Here is a 20,028-nt window from a genome sequence, read left to right as displayed (position 1 = left end):
AAAATCATTAGCTATTAATTTGGGGATGGTAACTGTTTTGCTGTGCATGGAGTTGGTCTCTGTTCCCCTCTAGTGGTTGGATTATGGCTAATGATCCTCTATTGCCTTCAAACTAACAATTATCCCTTTATTTCAAGCAATCAACTCGTCCAGGGGCTTTGTTCTGAGTGGAAGTAATAAATGAGTGGTGCATACTGCCCCCATTCATATCAATGTACTGTTTTGAAGCAAGATGGTGACAACTTAAACCATTATTTACCATTTCATCAATATTTACAATTTCTTGGGCCCAGAATAGCCAGAGCTCACTGCATTCCAGCTAATACCATCTCTCTTTCCAAACATGCCATTCTACTACTGTGCCACAAACTGCAGAAGGTGGGAGGCAACAAAAGAAGAATCCTCCTTATGTTTTATAGGGCTGCAGAAGAGCAGAGAACCAGGGCCTAAAATTCAATCTTTATGGGGATGTACAGGAGCATGAATGAAGCTTGGAGATTCAAAGTACATTGTCCCAGTCATTAGTATTTCTGCATCTGTGAATTCCAATTAAAGGTCACCTTCCACAGAAATGGGGTACCAGTTATGTAAGTCTTCCATTCCTAGGCACTTTAAATTTGCCTCCTGGATTTCATTTGTTTTCACTGTGAAAATAGGTTTCAGTTTCCGCCCTTAAAAATAACTATTTTATTCTTCAGTAATGATCCAGATATGACATGGAATGAAAGTGCTATTGCACTCTTACAAGATCTGTAAGATAATGCAGAAGTCATTTCATAAAGGTAACTTATTCTCAACATATCTTTTCCATTTTCCAAACTCTGTAGGACAGGGGTTCTCAAATTTCATTGCATCGTGACCCCCTTCTGACAACAAAAATTACTACATGACCCCAGGATGGGGGACCCAAGCCTGAGTCCATCTGATTCCCACTGCCCTGGGTGGGGGAGCCAAAGCCCGAGCCCCACTGCCCTGGGCGGGGAAGGGGTCAAAGCCGAAGCCCAAGGGCTGCAGCCCCAGGAAGGGGGCCTGTAGCCTGTGCCCTACTGCCTGGGGCTGAATCCCTCAGGCTTTGGCCCCGGGCAGTGGGGCTCGGGCTTCAGCAACCCACTTTGGGGTCCCGTCCCACAGTTTCAGAAGTGCTGCTCTAGGACATACATGGGGAGGCAGACATTTGCTATGAAACCCTATATGATCACACGTGTATCCAGCAATAACCATTACTTTTTGTTTTAATCAGTCATCTTATTATATGACTGGTATTCATTTTTGTTTTTTAAGGTTTGTTTCCTGCTATTTTAAATCTGGCTAGCCATGCTCATATCAACACCAACGCCACCTGTGGTGAGAAGGGACCAGAGATGTTCTGCAAACTTGTGGAACATGTGCCGGGCCGACCTCTACGCAATGCACAGTGCAGGGTGTGCGACCACAACAGTGCTAATCCCAAAGGCAAGTTTATGATGTTATATCTTTTTGGTCCCTTTCCACACTTTCACAGGACTGTGTGTAAGGTACATGTCTACCAGGAATACTTACTAATGTTAGTCTGTATTGTTGTGGATGGAATTGACCTTTGTGCAGAGTGCCAGCATGAGGCCTATGTACCACTTAAGCTCTCAGGATGGGCTTAATAGTGACTTTCTGCACAGGGGTCAATTTCACCCTAGATGCGCTTTATGGATGATTGTTATGAGGAGAAAAATATACAGCATGCAGCTTAAAAATACTAAGAAAAAAATAAGATAATGACATTTATTCTTAAGAGACTTATTTTGTTATTTAAAAACAGAACAGCACCCTATCTCCAATGCTATAGATGGTACGAATAACTGGTGGCAAAGTCCCAGCATTCAGAATGGGAGGGAATACCATTGGGTCACCATCACCCTGGATCTAAGACAGGTGAGTAATACCAGATGTGTAAAAGAATGTATTTTCTATGTGATATAAGCCTAATCAAATGATTGCAGCTGTACTTGATAGTTTTTAGGTACCCAGACAATTAGCAATTAATTATGAATAGGTACTATACAGTCATGACAGAATTTAGATGAAGGTAAGATCTGATGGATCAGTCTATTTAATTTAAACAACCATGTTTTGTCAATCAGTTGTTTAAAAACATATTACTTTGACAGTGTTTGAAATTGTAGTCCTATCAGGTTGAAATGGGAATTAAATTTTCTGTTTACCAAAACATATACTCTCCCTTGATGAGCATGGAATATTTTAATAAAGGGAGTAAATGTTTTGGTGTAAGATCTAGCCAAAAAGTGCTCAGAGGCTATTGTAAGATAACAGAGTGCAGTATGCATCCAGTTACAAGCAGCCTTTGATCTGCAGTAAGTACGATAATCAAGGTACTGGATTTTGGAGGAAGTAAGTAAGTAAGTTAGAGAGTGACTTTGGCTTTGAGAATAACTGAACATAAATCAATTATTGTTTAATAGTTCTCAGAACATAAACTTTTCAGTTAGTTTTATATTATCTAACTTATGACAACTTTTTCATATTGTTGCTGTCTTTCAGCTTATTTACATTAAATACAAAAATGTGGTAATACAATGTAATTTTTAACAAGAAGTTCAAAGTTATGGTTCTCAGAGCAACTAAAACACATAAATACACCCCTTTTTGTGGATGAACTCTCAGGAACAGAAAATGATACACACATGCGATGGGACTGAGTTAACACTGCCGTCAGAACTGTAGCTTTTGGATTAATTGACTCTGGTCTTACTCTGCAACCTTAATATTGCACTAACATAGCTTATGGCAATCTTCCCCCCCCCATTTATTTATTTATTTTGGGTAAAAAAAAATGGCCTACCCTTAACTTTAGCATTTAAATGGTCCCCATTAAGCTCTGATGCTGAAACATAGGGAAAAAGAGGGCTGATTTCCCACTTTTCCTGCTGCTACTGGTATTGGCTTTGATCATCTTCTACTCAGGAGGCAACTCCAGAGAAGAAAACTCTGGGAGAGTTCACTGTGGAGTTTTCCCCCCAAATTGTTCTGGGGCCTAGGGCTTATACCCCTGATTAATGAGCAATGGTTCTGTGCCCACCCAGCCAAACACACAGAACCCGAGGAAATCACAGGAGACCAGGTCTGTCTGTGGTGAAGATAGTTCCTTGGCACTGGCTCGGTGGCTCCCTTACAATGCAGCTTGGAGTCATGCTACCAGGTTCCCCCTCACCTCTCCTAGGTCTGAGGCTCCATGAACCTTTTGCCAGCTTGTCCAGAGGGTTTGGATGCATGACAGGCCTCCACAAAAGAGGTGACAAAACCAATTTCGAGGAACGGTTGGTTATTTTTAAAGAAAGGTGCTTCTGAGAGTGTGTGTAAAATGTATCAGTCTTCAATGAACCTTTTCATTGCCCAACATAAGTTCTGTGAAAATCAGGGCTCACGGATCTTTAACCACCACAAGGTGGGTTGATAACACTAGAACACATCTAAAATCATGGAGAAATTCTGCTCATTGACAAAATGCAGATTTGTGAATTACAGTTGGTAACAAGGTTTTGAAAGGACTTGCAGTTTTGAAAGTTTGAAAGTTAAAATGGAAGCTTTGTCTGAGATGCTTTATAAAAGAAGCAAGGGCTGAACTAGTATTTAGTTTTCTGTTTAATTAGGAAGCAGCATTGTGCTGTGGAAACATAACCACAGAATATCATTTGTCAGCTACAGAGTATTTAGATGGGAATTTCTTGTTGTTTGCACAGTTTGCACTGTGTTTGGTTTGTAAATGAACAAACAGGAAGGAAGTAGCAGAGGGGGGTCTTAGCTTTTTGTCCTCCCATAATACTCTGCCAAATGGCTCTCCCATAATATTTGTACTCTGAAAACAAACCAGCTGACCTGACCTCTAACTCCTTTATTCTCCCTGGCCTACGCACTATTGATGGTGCCTCAAATACATATCTTTTCTCTTCTGACACATGCTCAGATTTGTTAATTTGGTTTGAAAAGTTTCTCCTGTGAGAAGCCTTTCCCCTGTTTCCTTAGAGCACTTGAAAGACAAAAGACATTTAGGGCTATGTAACCTGAATGTAAATTACTACTCCACAAGGAAGGATTTTGGTTAATAAAGATTGCTTGGGGTCAATGAGTTATTAGAGCATTGATTTGTTAATGTTAATACGAAGCAATGTAATGTGAGTGTTAGTACTGAGCAAGTCAGTGCACGTAAAGGGTAACAAAGGAAACTTAATGCATGCATGAATATTTTTAGGGATTTTTGGTAAATGTTTATTTCTAAAGGTTGATTGTGAATGGATTAGAAATATTCCTCTAGCAGTATTTTGCATTTTCTATTTTAATGTACATTTCAAAGAATCAATGTCTGTAACTGTGTACATTGCTCTCTATGCTTGGTATCAATACTGTCAGTTGCCATATATCTGTGCCATATATCTCCCATCTCTTCAGTTAGTTACAGTTTATTTTTGTTTACAAAACTTAAGTGTTTTGTGATGTGAATAATTGTTATTTGTCATCCATTCTGAATGGATGATAAATGAAACACTGATTGGGATGGCTAGCTATGTACTTTGCACAGTATTGTAATCCAACTGTCATAGAGTTGATGAATTCTAGTGTGTGTATAGCCTAGTGTTGAGGCAGGGTATATACACCCTGCCTCAACCCTGGGGCAGATCCTTTCAGCTGATGCAATTGTGGTCACTCCACTGAGGTCAGCTGACACCTGCTGAGGATTTGCTGCCATGTATTCACTAGGTTCTACTGGCTGGAGGTTCCAGGAAGCAGAAATAAAAATCAACTATGTTCTAGCTTGCACCTACGTTTTTGTAGTCGAGACACAGCTGGGCAGAACAGCAGCATGACAGATGCTAGTTAAAAGAAGAGTGCTGGCTAATAAGATGGTTACATTGTTCGTTAGGTCTTTGCCTTTTTGGAATCTCTTTTTTATGTGCAGACAAAGTTAAGCATTTTGTAGGGCTAGCAAAGTGGGTACTTTATGAAACTTCAATACACGACATGGATCATAAAACTAGGTACACAGTATTGTGGCATATCTCTCAGCCTGTCAGGACCCAGATATATGATGCTTTATATGTCTATAGATATATACATATGCATGGCTAGGATTCAAGGTTGTGGAAGAAGATTGAACAGTGAGGTACAGACGCTCCCCGAGTTATGTAAACCCGACGTACAAAAATCCGAGCTTATGGAAAAAGTTCCGTAAACTAGAAATAAGAAGGTTTTTGTTTTGTTTTTGTTTTTTTGTTTTTTGCGTAATGATTGGAGATATGTTTCCGACTTATGCAAAATTTGAGTTACACAAGGTGTTCTGAAATGGATCGCTTGCATAAGTCAGGGAGCGTCTGTACTGCATTGGTATATAAAATATTGGGATTTGATTCATGGTCTCTTGCTCCCTGTTCTGGCAGTACTATAGAGGCCAAATGCCAAGCCTCAAATTAAGGGAGAAGCAGCACCTTTATGCTCAACAGTAACTGCTTTGGCTAATTTTTTAGAAATAATTAATAGCTATTGTTGTTGTTGTTATTAAATGCCACAAATGTGTTCTGCATTGCTGAGTTGAGGTTGTGTGTGTATTGTGCACTGTTCAATGAGAAACAGTTTTCTCATTATTACTATTTATTATGGCTGAGATTTTCAAAGCTGGTTAAGGGTATTAGGTGCCTTTGAAAATCCCAGTTCATCATTATTACAATGTAATACACAGGTTCCTGTCAGCATTGGGGGCCCCCACTGGGCTGGGTGCAGGGCAAACACAAAAGAGAGTTCCTGCTGCAAAGAGCTATTCCTGAATTTAAAAGTAAATCCCATTACTCTAATATGGTCTTGGATAACAGGATGTCAAAATAGCTAAGCTTCTGATAAATGAATTACTCTTAAATATTTAATATATTCTAAATTACTATGTAGAAGTTAGCATACCATTAATTTGTGGTTTCTGCTATTGATAAATCAAATATCATTATAATAATACTTACAATTTGTATAGAGATTTCATTTTGAAATCACTGTTCAACAAGTGATTTCTGTAAGGCCAGATCCCTAGCTGACATAAATTGTCAATGTTCCATGCTTCAATGGAGCGATGCCAATTTACATCAGCTGAAGATCTGTCTCAGAATCTTTATGTTGCTTTAAAACTGGTGGACTCTTTTAACATATGTGTGGTGTTCGCCCTTTATCATTATTTAGAACATTTTGTTGATTGAAATCAACTGAAGGATCAATATCGTAAAACAAAGCTAGTTCAGGAATTTAGAATCGCTTTTCAATTGAGATTACAACATACTATAATGTCACTTTAACTTCTCTGAATAAAAACCAGAACGCACTTCTTCATGGGTTTCTGAGTTTCTTATAGTAGCCTGAAACAATCATAGTTTCTGAAACAAATATTGAAGGCTACAGGCTGATGCTAGGAATATCTCCCAGCATTTTCTGCTTATTAAAAGTTTGCATAAATTTAGTTTAGATTTTTTTTGCAAGTAAAATCTGAATCTTAAGCATAACAGACTTCTCTGGTAACAAGGTTTAGTTGTACTTACAACACTGAGCAGAGTGGATTTTGCCATCCATTAAAAAGGCATAGCATAGTTGCCCTTTGTATATGTTTTAACCAGAAGTCTTGTCAAGCCATTGTGAAAAAGTACTATTCTCTTTTCTAAATTGCCTTTTTTGGAGTTTCATGGTACATGTTTCTGTGCTCTTACCCTGAAGGGAAGATTTAAAGTAACTTATTAAGATTAGCAGGAACCAGTCTGAAAAAACGAGTACATTCTTCAGGGCTCATTTATTGTGCAGTCTTGTGCATTATGTGGTAGGCATCACACTACTGTGGTTTTAGCAGGATATGCAAAAGGACAGTTAATGAGATCCTGAAATTCAGTAGAGTGTCCTAGCCCTAATATTCACTTTTTGGGAGGGAGATAGCACGATATTGTGAGGTTTGGATTAGGATGTGGATTTGAACTTTCTAACTGGTCCCATTTTATATAACCAATAGAACGCTCCTGAAATTTGAGGTCATCAGAATTGTCTAGGTTGGATTCACCTTTTATACTAGTCTTTCATTTCTGGTCCCTGGAGCTCAAGTACTTTTGGTTACAAAAGAGATGGGGTTTTGTGGCCTCTTTTTACAGTAGTCTTCATTTATGCAAATCAAAAAACTACTGCACCACTGGGAGTTCCTATGCAAGAGAGGCCTGTGGCTAAACTTGCCGAGATAGGAACAGGTCAGGATTTTAGAGCAATGACAAAAATCTCTGGAGGAAGTTTAAATAGCATCTGCTGTATTGGCTATTGCCAGTCCAATTAGTCTCTCACTCTCTTGAGCTGTGGAATGTGCAAAATTGCCTGAGGATTAGGTGGGAAAAGTTTACTTTTTAGTTTAAAAATGGCAACAATTCTGCTTCAAGAATGAAAATACACCTCATCCAGCTGGATCTGTGTTTAGGGAAACAAATAATACCAACAGTTGCTGGCAATTTTGGAGAATTGCTAAACAAAACCGAATTAAGTGATAAGGTCTTAATGGCTTTGTGCATCTACAGACTTGCGACTCTTTTTAGTACAAGGTTATTTGTTTGGTCTTTGCCCTGGGTCCTGAATGCATTTCCAATCCATAGTTGCCTGGGGATCACTAAGTTGCTTTGCCCTTTTTACCCTTGTAGTCCAGTAAAGAAATCAGTTCTGGGAAAGTTGCAAAGTCAAATTAAAATGCACAAATGATTAACTCTCACAGCACAGCTGTGCAAACTAGTTTATCATGAGACATTAGTAGACACAGAATGATTGAAAGGGTATGTGGGGAAGCTTGTAAATCACCAGCAGTGTTAACCTTAAGAGTTAATAAAAAAAAATCTTGCTAGAAAATGTTCTGAGAATTGTATAAAATGATTTTCATTTTACAGAGTTTCCAGTATAGCAGCCACTCAAGTTATGGTTTGGGAGTGGGGAGTGTTTGCAGAGACTAGAGAGCCTGAGGCTTCACAAGCCTCTGGATGTTGAGGTTCTGCAGGGATGGGACCACACACAGCTGCGGACATTGAAGATGTCCATAGAGATGAATGTGTCTGTGTGCTGCTTCATTCATGCTTCTCCCTGGCAGCACAGCCTCTGAAGGAACCATGAGGCAATGACTGGATGGCTCATGACTGCTCAATAGCAGCTGGACCTTGAAAACTTGAAAAATGTGTGTAGTCCCTTCTCCATGTATCTCCAGTGGAGGGGCATCCAGAGAGTTTCAGTGAGGGGGAAACAGTGCTATGGAAGCAGCCTCTCCATGTTGGGGTAGCAGGAGCACTCCTGCCCTTGGTTATCATATTTTAAGAAGCAAAGATGTATAAATATCAAGATGATATAAAATGTACAGTGTATGGCATTGCATTCAGTTATAATATTTAATAAAATACTTCTCATTAAGAATTCCGTTAAATATCTATTTTTACAAAGTGGCCAAGTTTTCCTGTGTTGTTGGTGTTTTGTGTCCTATGAATTCACTTAGGAAGACATAATAGAGGGAAGGGCAGGGGACAGGCCATAGCATTATTTATTTAAGTGCTATGTGTTTTACATGGAGTGGAACCTAGACGCTCCAATGGAGAAAGATTGACCATGCATATGCAACCACATTTTCAAAACCATCCAGCTATTTTTGGGTACTTCTGTTTTTGGTTGCCCAACTTTAGATGTCTTGTGTCTGATTTTCAGAAGTATCAAATATCCTAAGCTCTTATTGATGTCACTTGGACTTCTGGGTACTCAGGACTTCTGAAAATCTGGCCCTTGAGGTCTCAAGTATGGCACCCAAAATCAGCTGCCATGTTTCAAAATGTTGACTTTAAATAACACACACTTTATAAGAGTGAACAATGTAAGTTCATAACCTCTGTGAAAATTCCTTTGTTTGACTGAGCCCACCTCAAGAAACTTGATATTCAAAATAGATTAAACGTACATATTCTTGTAATATTATTTATTTTCATTCCCATAGCAGTGACTTAGTTAGTGTGTGATGAAGAATAACTTGTTATTGTTGCTTGTTGAAACTGGATTTAAAACTAGCCACATCAGCTGCAGTTTGGCGAGACTATAACAGCTCTAGAAAAAACCCTGTGTAATCAAAAGTAGCTCATTTGTTGTTCAGCCAACTGTGTAATAAGCAAGAGGCAGTTTAGTTGACTATAGCCAACAGTGAGTTAAAAAAAAAGGTATAATGGGTTTCAAGTAAAGCAAAGGGAGTGAATATCATTTTTTACAGTTACAAACAAATTTGGGGTCCAATGTACAACCTTTATTCATGGGAGCAACTTAATTGACTTCAAAGGGAGTTACAGGTGCTCTGCAACTCTCAGGGTAAGTCCACAAAACCCTTGATCTTTTGTCTTCTAAAGTTACCAAAAATTCCCTTTCAGGAACTTATACTGTACCCACTGAAATAAATGGCAAAACTCCAATGGACTTAAGTTGTAGCAGACAAGGACTTAAGTGATAATACCCCTGATTCTCCTTTTACATACACCAGGTGTAACTCCATTGATGTCCATTACATCAGGATAAAATCAGTGTGAGATAAGAATCAGGCCACTGTGTATGGAACACTGAAGTTGCCCAATTCAGCTTCTGCTTGATTTCTGTTTCCTTCCATGCTGAAAGGAATGTTAGTACAGTATATGATTTTCACTAAAGGAGCCTGTTGGTAGCAAATAACTTTTTCAAATGGGATCCTTAAATGGACTAGGAGCCTTACATTCTTATATAGAGCCTTATATTCTTGGTAATGACCTGACTTTGTTTGGTTTTTGAAACTGTACTGTAGTAGAGAGGGTTTAAAAATCTGTAGATTTTTCTCTTACTCTAGGAGTAGTGTTCTAATGATGAGCCATGATCCTGGTTTTCTTCTTGCTGACACCAAAGTAACTCCACTGAAATCAGTGGGCCAGATTCTTTGTTGGTGCAAAATAGCATCTTATTAGGCTCAACTGAAGCCAGTGAAAGTATGCTTATTTACACCTGCTGAGTATCTGGCCCAAAGAGTAAAACTGGAGTGCAGGAGAAAAGAATCAGGTCCTGTGGGTATCAAGTTATAAGAAGATACTCACACCCAAAGCAAACCTGATAAAATTTGTCTTATTACTAGTTTATCATTGGTGGGTGTGAACTGCTCCATTTTGGCCAAAATTCGGGGGAGGGAGGAATATTCTCTTCCCCCACCCCCAAATATAGATATATGAGAGAGAGAAAGAGACAAAGAGAGGCACCTGAAAAACATTTTGGGAGGAGGGGCAGTGTTCAAAAGCAGTTTACTAAATTGCCCACATAGTGATTAAATAACATTTTTTTCTGTCTAATCATGGCTTGGTAGCAGAGAGAGAACATTAAACTATTGACTACTATCTCATCAACCTTCAAAAACTTCATTTAGGCATTAATGCATTTAGGCTGTATTCTGGAGTGGACGAGGGGTGGTGGAAGTGCTGTGGTGTGAGCACGGTGTGGTAGAACTAGAATCGATGTACTTAGTGATCCTGGCTGACGGAATGGCTCCTTTGGAGCCGTTATCCATTGGCACAAGTTAGCTTTAAGGCTGCTCTAAATTGCACTGGGGACTGGTTTGGCTCTTGGCAGCCCTCAGGATTGAGGGCAGGAAAGGTGATATAAAAAGCCACCTCTCCCCTCCCCCTGCTTTCTCTCAAGTGTGCTGAATGCTGCTGTAGTGCATCTGAGGATCTGGCTTTGAGTATAAACCCGTAAGAAATAGTTCAAACATAGATTTTGCATCTTAAATGACTTGCCATTCTTAGTCAGAGTAGGGGCATGATGCCATATGTGTATTGCTCATCTTGTACTATACAATCTTATTTACCTTTCAGTGCTTCTGTTTAGATCAGGATATTGCTTAAATGACTTCACATTTACTGTAATATATCTGCAGATGCACCATAGGATGAAAATATTTGGGAGGAAATGCGCAGAATAGGATCTTCCATACAGGGCTTTAAAAACTGAACAGAGTGTAGACACTTATTACTGAGTGGATTAATGTCACCAGACAAATTTAAAATAATGGTGTCCCATCTGCATATGCTCAGAAAAATTCACTGTAGAGACTGGATGCCACCAAAGCTGAGAGAAACATATCCCTTCCTGAGCTACTATGGATCAAAAAAATATTTCAACTCAGTATTATAAAATGATGCAATAAATATGTCTGGTCACTTTCTGCATGGGTGACATATTAGAATTTTGCAACAAAGTGATTCACACTTCTGGTAAAACCAACGAAAAATCATGTTGGTTTTTGTCAAATATTTGTACTGAAAGCTTTATCCAAAGTCTCTCCTGGCAAACGTTACTGAATCCCCAGGCAAAATACATAATACTTCTTAAAATGTTCATTCATTTCAGAACCAAATTGACCACCTGGTGCTTGTTTTATATGGTAGTATCAAGTGTTAAAAGTTTTTGCTTGAATTTTGTTTAGGTCTTTCAAGTTGCATATGTCATCATCAAAGCTGCTAATGCTCCCCGACCTGGAAACTGGATTTTGGAACGTTCAGTGGATGGCACTGAGTTCAGACCATGGCAGTATTATGCAATTAGTGACACAGAGTGCTTAACTCGTTATAATGTAACACCAAGACTTGGGCCTCCTACTTACAAGAGAGATGATGAAGTGATCTGTACCTCTTATTATTCCAGGCTAGTTCCATTAGAACATGGAGAGGTATGCTGTCTGTTTTTGCACTTGTAATTTGTGAGCATGAATGTGGACTAATTGCAAGTTTAAGAAATTTTAAATTACAGTTGCACAATTTATTCCTTACAACATTGTCAGATGCTTTGGATTGTTATGATGCCTTTAATGATAGTATCTCTGTTTCATTTACCAATATAACAACTTTAAAAAAATGTTAGGAAAAATATCTTTGGCTCTGCGTATTCTAGTTATAAACTCTTTGTTGTATCTCTTCACATAATTTGATTATGGCTACTAATTGTGAATTAGATACTTCATCTTGAAAGAATAAAACATAGAGAATTTATGTACAGCCAGGTGTTTAATTTAAAAAAGAACATCTCTTCTTTAGGAGCACCTGGTTTTGTAAGATAAAGCTGCAAATGCTGTCTGAAATGCTCTGCACAGCTGGAACTGGAAAACAAGCCCTGGCATTGTTTCAGTGACAGAGCATTATTAAAAGAGCTATGCATTGTGCAGGCTCACTGTTGATTGTTCTTTCTTTAACTAAGACTATTCATAGTACTTATGATGGGCCAGGTTATCAGAAAGCCCATATATTCCTTTATTACAAAAGTAATATATTTTAAAACATTATTTAAAAAATATTTTCTGTTGAAACATTTTTAATGCATTGGACAAAACTGAAAATATAGGAGAAAAAACCTCTGTGTATGAGGAAATATACATACAAAGCAGAACACAGCTGATAAATTAGTTATGAAATTAGTTATGAAAAAAATGAACAGCTAGTTTTACATCTTACCATATAAATCTTTACAGATTGCACGAGACATTTTGTGACGGATAAATACTGTACTCCTTGCTCACTGTCAGTGTCTCTTCCATATCTGTGAGCAGAAGGGTACCAAATGTAGTAGATCCAGACTAGTGCATAGAAGGCAAGGAATGATCTTCAGCATACTTCCTCTCCCTCCCCTTTCTTTTGACCCTTCAGAAGTCCCACCACAAGTGGATTCTGTGAACTGGTAATGGTGGTGCCAGGAAGATGTGACTCATAAATCAGGCAGTTAATATTATTAATATTGAAATTGTGAATAGAATGCACAATTGATTTGATGTCTCTGTTGATACATTGTACCCAATAACCTCATTTTGTTTGTTTTTGTGGGTTTTTAACTCTTGATAGAAAGACGTTAGTTATCATAACCGGGTTATAATTAAGTATATAGTGAAGTCAGTCCCTCTCTCTAGATTCACACTTCGTTGATCAATGGTAGACCTAGTGCAGATGATCCTTCACAAAGACTACTGGAGTTTACTTCTGCACGATATATCCGTCTTCGCCTGCAACGTATTAGAACTCTTAATGCTGACCTCATGACTCTTAGCCACCATGATCCTAAAGACCTTGATCCCATTGTTACCAGAAGGGTAAGCTGATCTTTTGTATCTATTGTTCACCACACTGGACAGTAAAGGCTAAGTACTGTCCATCTTGATGAGGGACTAGAACCTCAACATTCACAATCAGTAAGGTTTCATGAGGTTGTTAAGTAAACATTGCCTTCTCTGAAATGTTACTACCAACTGTAAGCCTGCAGGGGACAGCTGTTCCAAAGAAAGATTTTTCAAAGTTTTTTTTCCTTCAGATGAATTGCCATTTAGCTACTAACCATGAGATAGCATTGCTAACATTTCATAAGCAAAGATAAATACGTGATTTGTTTGATGAAAATGTCACTTTAGGCAAAAAGTAAATATATGAGTTACGTTTCATGTTAGGGTACAGTAATTTTTGATGTATTAAGTATTTCAGTTGCTAATGTGTTGATACATGAAATGTATTACTTGAAAACAGTAACTTGGTGTGAATTACAATGCTGTCTAATGGATGGAGGATTTTTTTTAAAGTGGATCCTTTTGCCAATTTGTCTTTAAGCCCAAGGGTATTTATTAATATTAATATATACCATTTATATAGAACTTGGAAATATTATCTTATCCTATTTTACACATCCCTGAGACACAAAGAGGTTGAACTGACTTGCTCAAGACCTCACAGGGAGTGAGGGACACAGCCACTAGTCAGTTCACTGAGTAGGGCATGATGCCTGTTAAATTTAGCTGGATGCAGTACTACACAAATTAACCAGTGTGTCCCTTTCTTCTTTGTAATCTAGTTGTTTGTCCCCCTGGTTTACTTGACCATGACACATTGGGTAAAACATCAATGATTTCATGTATTCACTTGCTAAAGTCTTTCAATTGTTTGTGTGACTGTACAGCATGGAGGACCTCATCTGTTGAGGAGAGGGGAATGTGGAGAGTAAATAGGTTCTCTCCCTTTAAAAATGTCACCAGACTTTAAATCTGAATTCAAAGGGGAATATTTGATTCCAAGGGGAATCTTTGTCCCCCGCCCCTTGCCAAACATTCCAGGGACAGAAGGGGCCATTGTGATCAGCTAGTCTGACCTCCTGTACAACACAAGCCATAGAACAGTCCCCAGAATAATTCCTAGAGCATATCTTTTAGAAAAAACATTAAATCCTGATTTAAAAATTGAGACAACACCATGACCTTGGTAAATTCTTCCATTGGTTAATTGCTCTCACCATTTAAAAATGTACACCTTATTTCCAGTCTGAATTTGTTTAGCTTCAACTTCCAGCCATGGAATCATGTTATGCCTTTCTCTGCTAAACTGAAGAGCTCATTATCAAATATTTTTCCCCATGTAGGTACTTATAGACAGTTATCAAGTCACCTGACCCTTCTCTTTTTTAAGCTAATTAGACTGAGCTCTCTGAGTATATCACAAGGCATGATTTCTAATCCTTTGATCATTCTCAAGGCTCTTCTCTGAACTTTCTCCAATTTATCAACATCCTTTTGAATAGGCATCACAGCTGGACACAGTATTTCATTAGTGGTCACACCACTGCCAAATATAGAGACAAAAAATAACCTCTCTACTGCTACTTAAGATTCTCCTGTTTATTCATCCCAGGATCTCATTAACTCTTTAGCTTACACTGGGAGCTCATGGTCAGCTGGTTATCCACCATAACTCCCAAATCTTTTTCAGAGTCACTGCTCCCCAAGAAATAGTCCCCCCATCCTCTAAGTATGGCCTACATTCTTTGTTCAGATCTGTACCTTTACATTTAACCATATTAAAACGCAGATTGTTTGCTTGCACCCAGTTTACCAAGTGATCCAGATCGCTTTGAATCAGTGACCTGTCTTCTTCATTATTTACCATTCCTCCATTTTTTGTGTCATCTGCGATCTTTATTAGTGATGATTTTGTTTTCTTTGTGATCACTGATAAAAATGTTAAATTGAGGAGGGCCAAGAACTGATCCCTGCAGGGCCGCACTGGAATCACACATGTTTGATGATGCGTCCCTGTATACAATTACATTTGAAGACATGTTAGCCAGATTTTAATCCATTTAATGTGTACCATGTTAATTTTATATCTTTCTAGTCTTTTAATCAAAATGTTGTGCAGTACCAAGTCAAATGTCTTATAGAAATCTATTACATTAACACTATTATCTTTATCAACCAAACTTGTAATCTCATCAGAAATATACCAAGTTAATTTGACAGCATCTATTTCCCATAAACTCATACTAATTTGCATTAATTACATTACCCGCCTTTAATTCTTTATTAGTTGAGTCCCATATTAGCTGCATTATTGTCTTGCCTGGGATTGATGTCAGGCTGACAGGCCTATGAACCTGAGTCATCCTGTTTACCCTTTTAAAATATTGTCACATTAGGTTTCTTCCAGTCTTCTGGAACTTCCCTAGTGGTCCAAGACCTACTGAAAATCAACAGTAACTGTCCAGCAAGCTACTCATCCAGCTGTTTTAAAATTCTTGGATGCAAGCTATCAGGATCTGCTGATTTAAAAATGTCTGACTTTAGTAGCTTCTGTTTAACATCTTCCAGTGATACCAGTGGAATTGAAAGAGTAATATCTTACTGTGTGAAGAGACTATATCATCTGGTTTTATCTCAAATACAGAACAGAAATATTTATTAAACACTTTTGGCCTTTCTGCATTATTGTTTATAAGTCTACCATTTACATCTAATAATGGCTCAGTTGCATTGTCAGAATTCTTTTTATTGCTAATGTATTTAAAAATCTTCTTCTTGTCCTTAATTCTGCTGGCATAAGTTTCTCCATGTGTTCCTTTGTCTCCCTTTTCTATTTTCTACAATTCCTAACTTCTGATTTACATTCATTACTATCTACTTTCCCTTTCTTCTATTTGTTATATATTATATTTTATTTTTTCCTCTAAATCAGGTCGTTTTCTTTAACCAGCCCAGCCTTTTCCCTCAGTTGTGGGATTGTAGCTTTTTGGGCATCTAGTAAAGTGTTCTTAAATGATTCTCAATTATTATTCACATTTTTCTGGTTAAATTCTTCCTCTGAGCTTATTTGGCTCATAATTGTTTTCACCTTTGTGAAATTGGCCCTATTAAAACACCAAATATATATGTTACTGGTCTGGACTTGATTCTGCTTGCACATTACAGATGTGATCAAGTCATGATCACTTGTACCTAAGCCACCACTAATTTTTAGTTCTGTAATCTGTTCCCCTTTATCTTATGACACGGTCTAACATAGCATTCTACTATGCTGGCTGCAATATTTTTTAAGTTAGGAAGTTGTCATTTATAATGTTTAGAAATTCCAAGGGTGTTTAGTACTCACAGCTTGAGACCTCCAACATATGTCACTCCAGATGAAGTCCCCTATGATCACATGGGTTAGTTCCCTACAGTTTATAGATAGGCACAAAAGGAGGCAGTCATCCTGTTCCCTAGACTGATTCAGTGGTCTGTAGCAGACACCAACTAATACCCTACCTTATGCTTTAGCTGTTAGGATATAGATCCATAAGCGTTCAACATTATTTTTTTTTGAGTGATCAGTGACTCAGAAACAGGTAATGCTATTTTTGACATAGACAGCCCACCACTTTGCCCACTCAATACTCCCTAAACAGTTATAACTATTGATTTTAATATACCAATTATATGACTCACCCCACCAGATTTCAGTAATACCAATTAGGTCGAATTTAAGATCATAAATGAGCAATTCCAATTCCTCTTGTTTATTACCCAGGCTCCTAGCATTGGTATTTAGGCAATAGAGTATAGAGGTATACTGTCCCCTTATAGTCTAAGGAGTCTCAGTTCAACCAAAGTCACTGAGGACTTTCTGCAGACCAGAACAAAGAAAGAAAAAAGAAAAGGAGCTAGTTTGCTCCAGCTCCCTTCAGAGAGTAAAAAAAAAATCAAAAAAAAAAAATCAGTAAACTGGTCTGTACACACAGAACACCTACTGCGCCTGTCCCTGTAGGGGCCTTAGACTTGAGTGTCTTGAAGCCTTTCCCCAAAACTCTTAGAAAGACGTTGTTCACAATCCCTGTGAAGTACCTGCCAAACCTGCTTAAAATGGAGCTGTAACTGAACCCAGCTGCATCACATCATGCCTCTTTCTTGCTCTGAAAATTAATCCTTTCCCTGCTGTCCAGATGCATGGGGCTTATACACAGCATCACACACAGCATCTGGTACTTTGCTGTCCTACTGTTCCTTAAGCTAAACATTTGAGTAGAGCAATACAGTACATCAAAACTAGCAGCCTGGAGCTAGTGTGAGGGGAAGTTCATAAGCAGGTTTTGAATGAAAGTGGGAATCCCCAGTTTTGAGAACATACACATCAATGCCAGGATTTAAATTAAATTAAAATTCAAGTCTACAGGTTGTTATGTTGCTACCCAGAAAACATTCTGTTATGTCATCTGACATCCTACATGGCAAAAGGTGGATTTTTGAAGAGTCAGATTCTGGCTAAGGCACAAGTGCAAATAACCACTGAAATCAGGGAGTTGTGCATGCTTATCTGTAATCAGAATTTGTCTCTTAATGTATTAAACACTACAGGGAAAAAGATCTAAAAATTTGCAAAATGGCAAGCTTGCCCAGATTGCAGATAGTCAATGTTGTCAAATTGTTTGGAACATAGCTGTTCCCAAATCAATAAAATATTGATATTTTATTGTCCTGTGGAATTTAATAGAAACCTGAAATGTCTCCAACTCACTTCCTTTTCAACTTTACTTTTGTCCAGTATTACTATTCAATAAAGGATATCTCTGTTGGTGGCATGTGTATTTGCTATGGCCATGCTCGAAGCTGCCCACTGGATGAAACCACAAAGGTACGCTTTAATTATTTTTATTTTCACAAAACAGTCTTTTGAATAAAAAGTTTAGTTTTTGCATAGAGAGAGAAGGATATTGTGGGGAAAATCCAAAGGAACATATATAAATTCTGGCCTTGATTCAGAAAGTATTTAAAGCAGGTTCCTATCTTTAAGCATTCCCTAACTTAAAGCCGTGAATTGTCCAATTGACATCAATGGGAGTAATAGGGTGATTAAAGTTAGATGCACTGTTAACAACCTTGCAGAAATGAGGCCTAAAAGCTTGATCAAATTTTTATGCACTTTACACGTGTAAGTAGTCTCAAGTGATTTTGATGGGAATACCCACATGAGTAAAATTAGGCAGGTTAAATCTTTGCATGATTGAACCCTTAATGCTTGATCCTTTAAGTACTTTGTGGGTGGAACTCTCATTGACTTCAGTGAGAGTTCAATGAAAGGAACGCTTACAAAATCCAGCCTCAGGTGCATCTGAGGAAGGACACTCCAGTTAATAACTTTTCGTCACTTCATTTGAACAAATGAGGGGCAGAATTACCCTCCAGCACAGTTCTCTTGTTTCATATTTTCTACAGAAAATTTGAATTGGTGTTAATACCATACGTGCAGATATAGATGTTATCCCTTTTGTCCTCTTCTTCCGCTCACTTTTTGATATAGCTGGATAATCACATATACTGAATTTCAACAGAGAAAATGTTCACTGATAATATTACTTCATATATAATCTAAGGTTCCTTTGGTGAAGCAATATGTATATGCTGCAGGCCAAGTTTTGCAATCTTTACTCATGCTGAACTCTGTAGAACTACTCCTGTGAGTAAAGAGCTGTAAAATCAGGCCCATAATATGTGCTTTTATTCTTCATTCTGTCTACTTGCTATAATTTTCCTCCCTTCACTACCTAAACATACACAGTTCTCAGATAATGTATTTTCTTTGGAAGTGAACTCTTTTTGTCTTAGAACCAAAATTTAAACAGTGCTTTTGAGTGTAGCAAAGGCACTAAAGACAAGATCCTGCAGCTCTCACTTGGCAGAGTGATAGGACTTGCTCTGATAGGATACATAGCTAAGGAAGGGCCTCCCACATCAGTAAAGGTAGCAGGACTGGGTTCTAGCACATCTATACAATTGCAAAATAGTTGTGGTATTTAAAATCATGTGGTAGAGTAGATTTGATATTAGTCACTTGGTTGAGTTTTCAGAACCTTGGTAAATTTTTTTTAATTTCTATAATTTCTTTTTTAGAAACTGCAATGCCAGTGTGAACATAACACATGTGGCGAGAGCTGCAATGAGTGTTGCCCTGGTTACCATCAAAATCCCTGGAGACCAGGAACTATTTCTGCTGGCAACAAATGTGAGAGTAAGTAGTTACAAAAGTGCTTAATGGTTCCGTAAATGTTTACAGTTTTGTTCAATAAGGATCTGATCCAGTTCCCATTGGAATCAATGGAATAGCTAGATCAGGTACTAGAAATAGTAGTTTTCTTAAATTAAAAACAAACAAACCACACCCCAGAAGTGGAAGGCATGGTGAAAAATAATAAGATGATAATCATTTGGATTTCCTTTGAAATAATAATATATTATTATATACAATATAATATATAGATATCAATAATAACATTGAGGCTGCGGAAATGACATTTCATAGATGATCAGACAGAAGAGACTTAGTGGTTTACTGAGCTACAATGAAATTTAACATTTCCCCATTGGTAATTATGGGTGCTGCTTGTTGCTTAAATATTGTTAAATTCATAATTTAGTCTTAGTTAAACATAGTCATTCTTACAACATGAAGATTCTGAAAAAGCAATCTAAATGGCCAATAAATTGCAAACTGTGCTGAATGTCTGATAAAATGGCATAGGCTCTCCCAATAGTTGTATATTCGCACATATTGCTAAGATTCATTAGCCACATTTCCTTACCTCCAATCTTTAATGCCTGGAGCAAGCCACAGACGTTTAGGAGACTGTTAGGCATAGTTTATTTTCCAGTTGAAGCAGCCCTGTTAGTAGAACCTTTTAGAGACA

At 37.9% G+C, this 20,028-nt stretch overlaps 1 protein-coding gene across 1 annotated transcript in view; it reads left to right on the top strand.

Annotated features, from left to right (window-relative positions):
• LAMA1 (laminin subunit alpha 1) overlaps window positions 1-20,028 on the top strand; it is a 144,977-nt gene that overhangs the window by 28,949 nt on the left and 96,000 nt on the right. The window contains exons 2-7 of the mRNA XM_045007964.1: window positions 1,282-1,452; window positions 1,793-1,905; window positions 11,498-11,740; window positions 12,968-13,147; window positions 17,889-17,978; window positions 19,235-19,352. Coding sequence (XP_044863899.1) covers window positions 1,282-1,452; window positions 1,793-1,905; window positions 11,498-11,740; window positions 12,968-13,147; window positions 17,889-17,978; window positions 19,235-19,352 — 915 coding nt within the window. The remainder of the gene's footprint in view (window positions 1-1,281; window positions 1,453-1,792; window positions 1,906-11,497; window positions 11,741-12,967; window positions 13,148-17,888; window positions 17,979-19,234; window positions 19,353-20,028) is intronic.

The sequence above is a fragment of the Mauremys mutica genome, chromosome 2 (assembly GCF_020497125.1).
Source record: "Mauremys mutica isolate MM-2020 ecotype Southern chromosome 2, ASM2049712v1, whole genome shotgun sequence".
Taxonomy (NCBI): domain Eukaryota; kingdom Metazoa; phylum Chordata; order Testudines; family Geoemydidae; genus Mauremys; species Mauremys mutica.
This window is presented reverse-complemented; position numbering and strand designations above follow the sequence as displayed.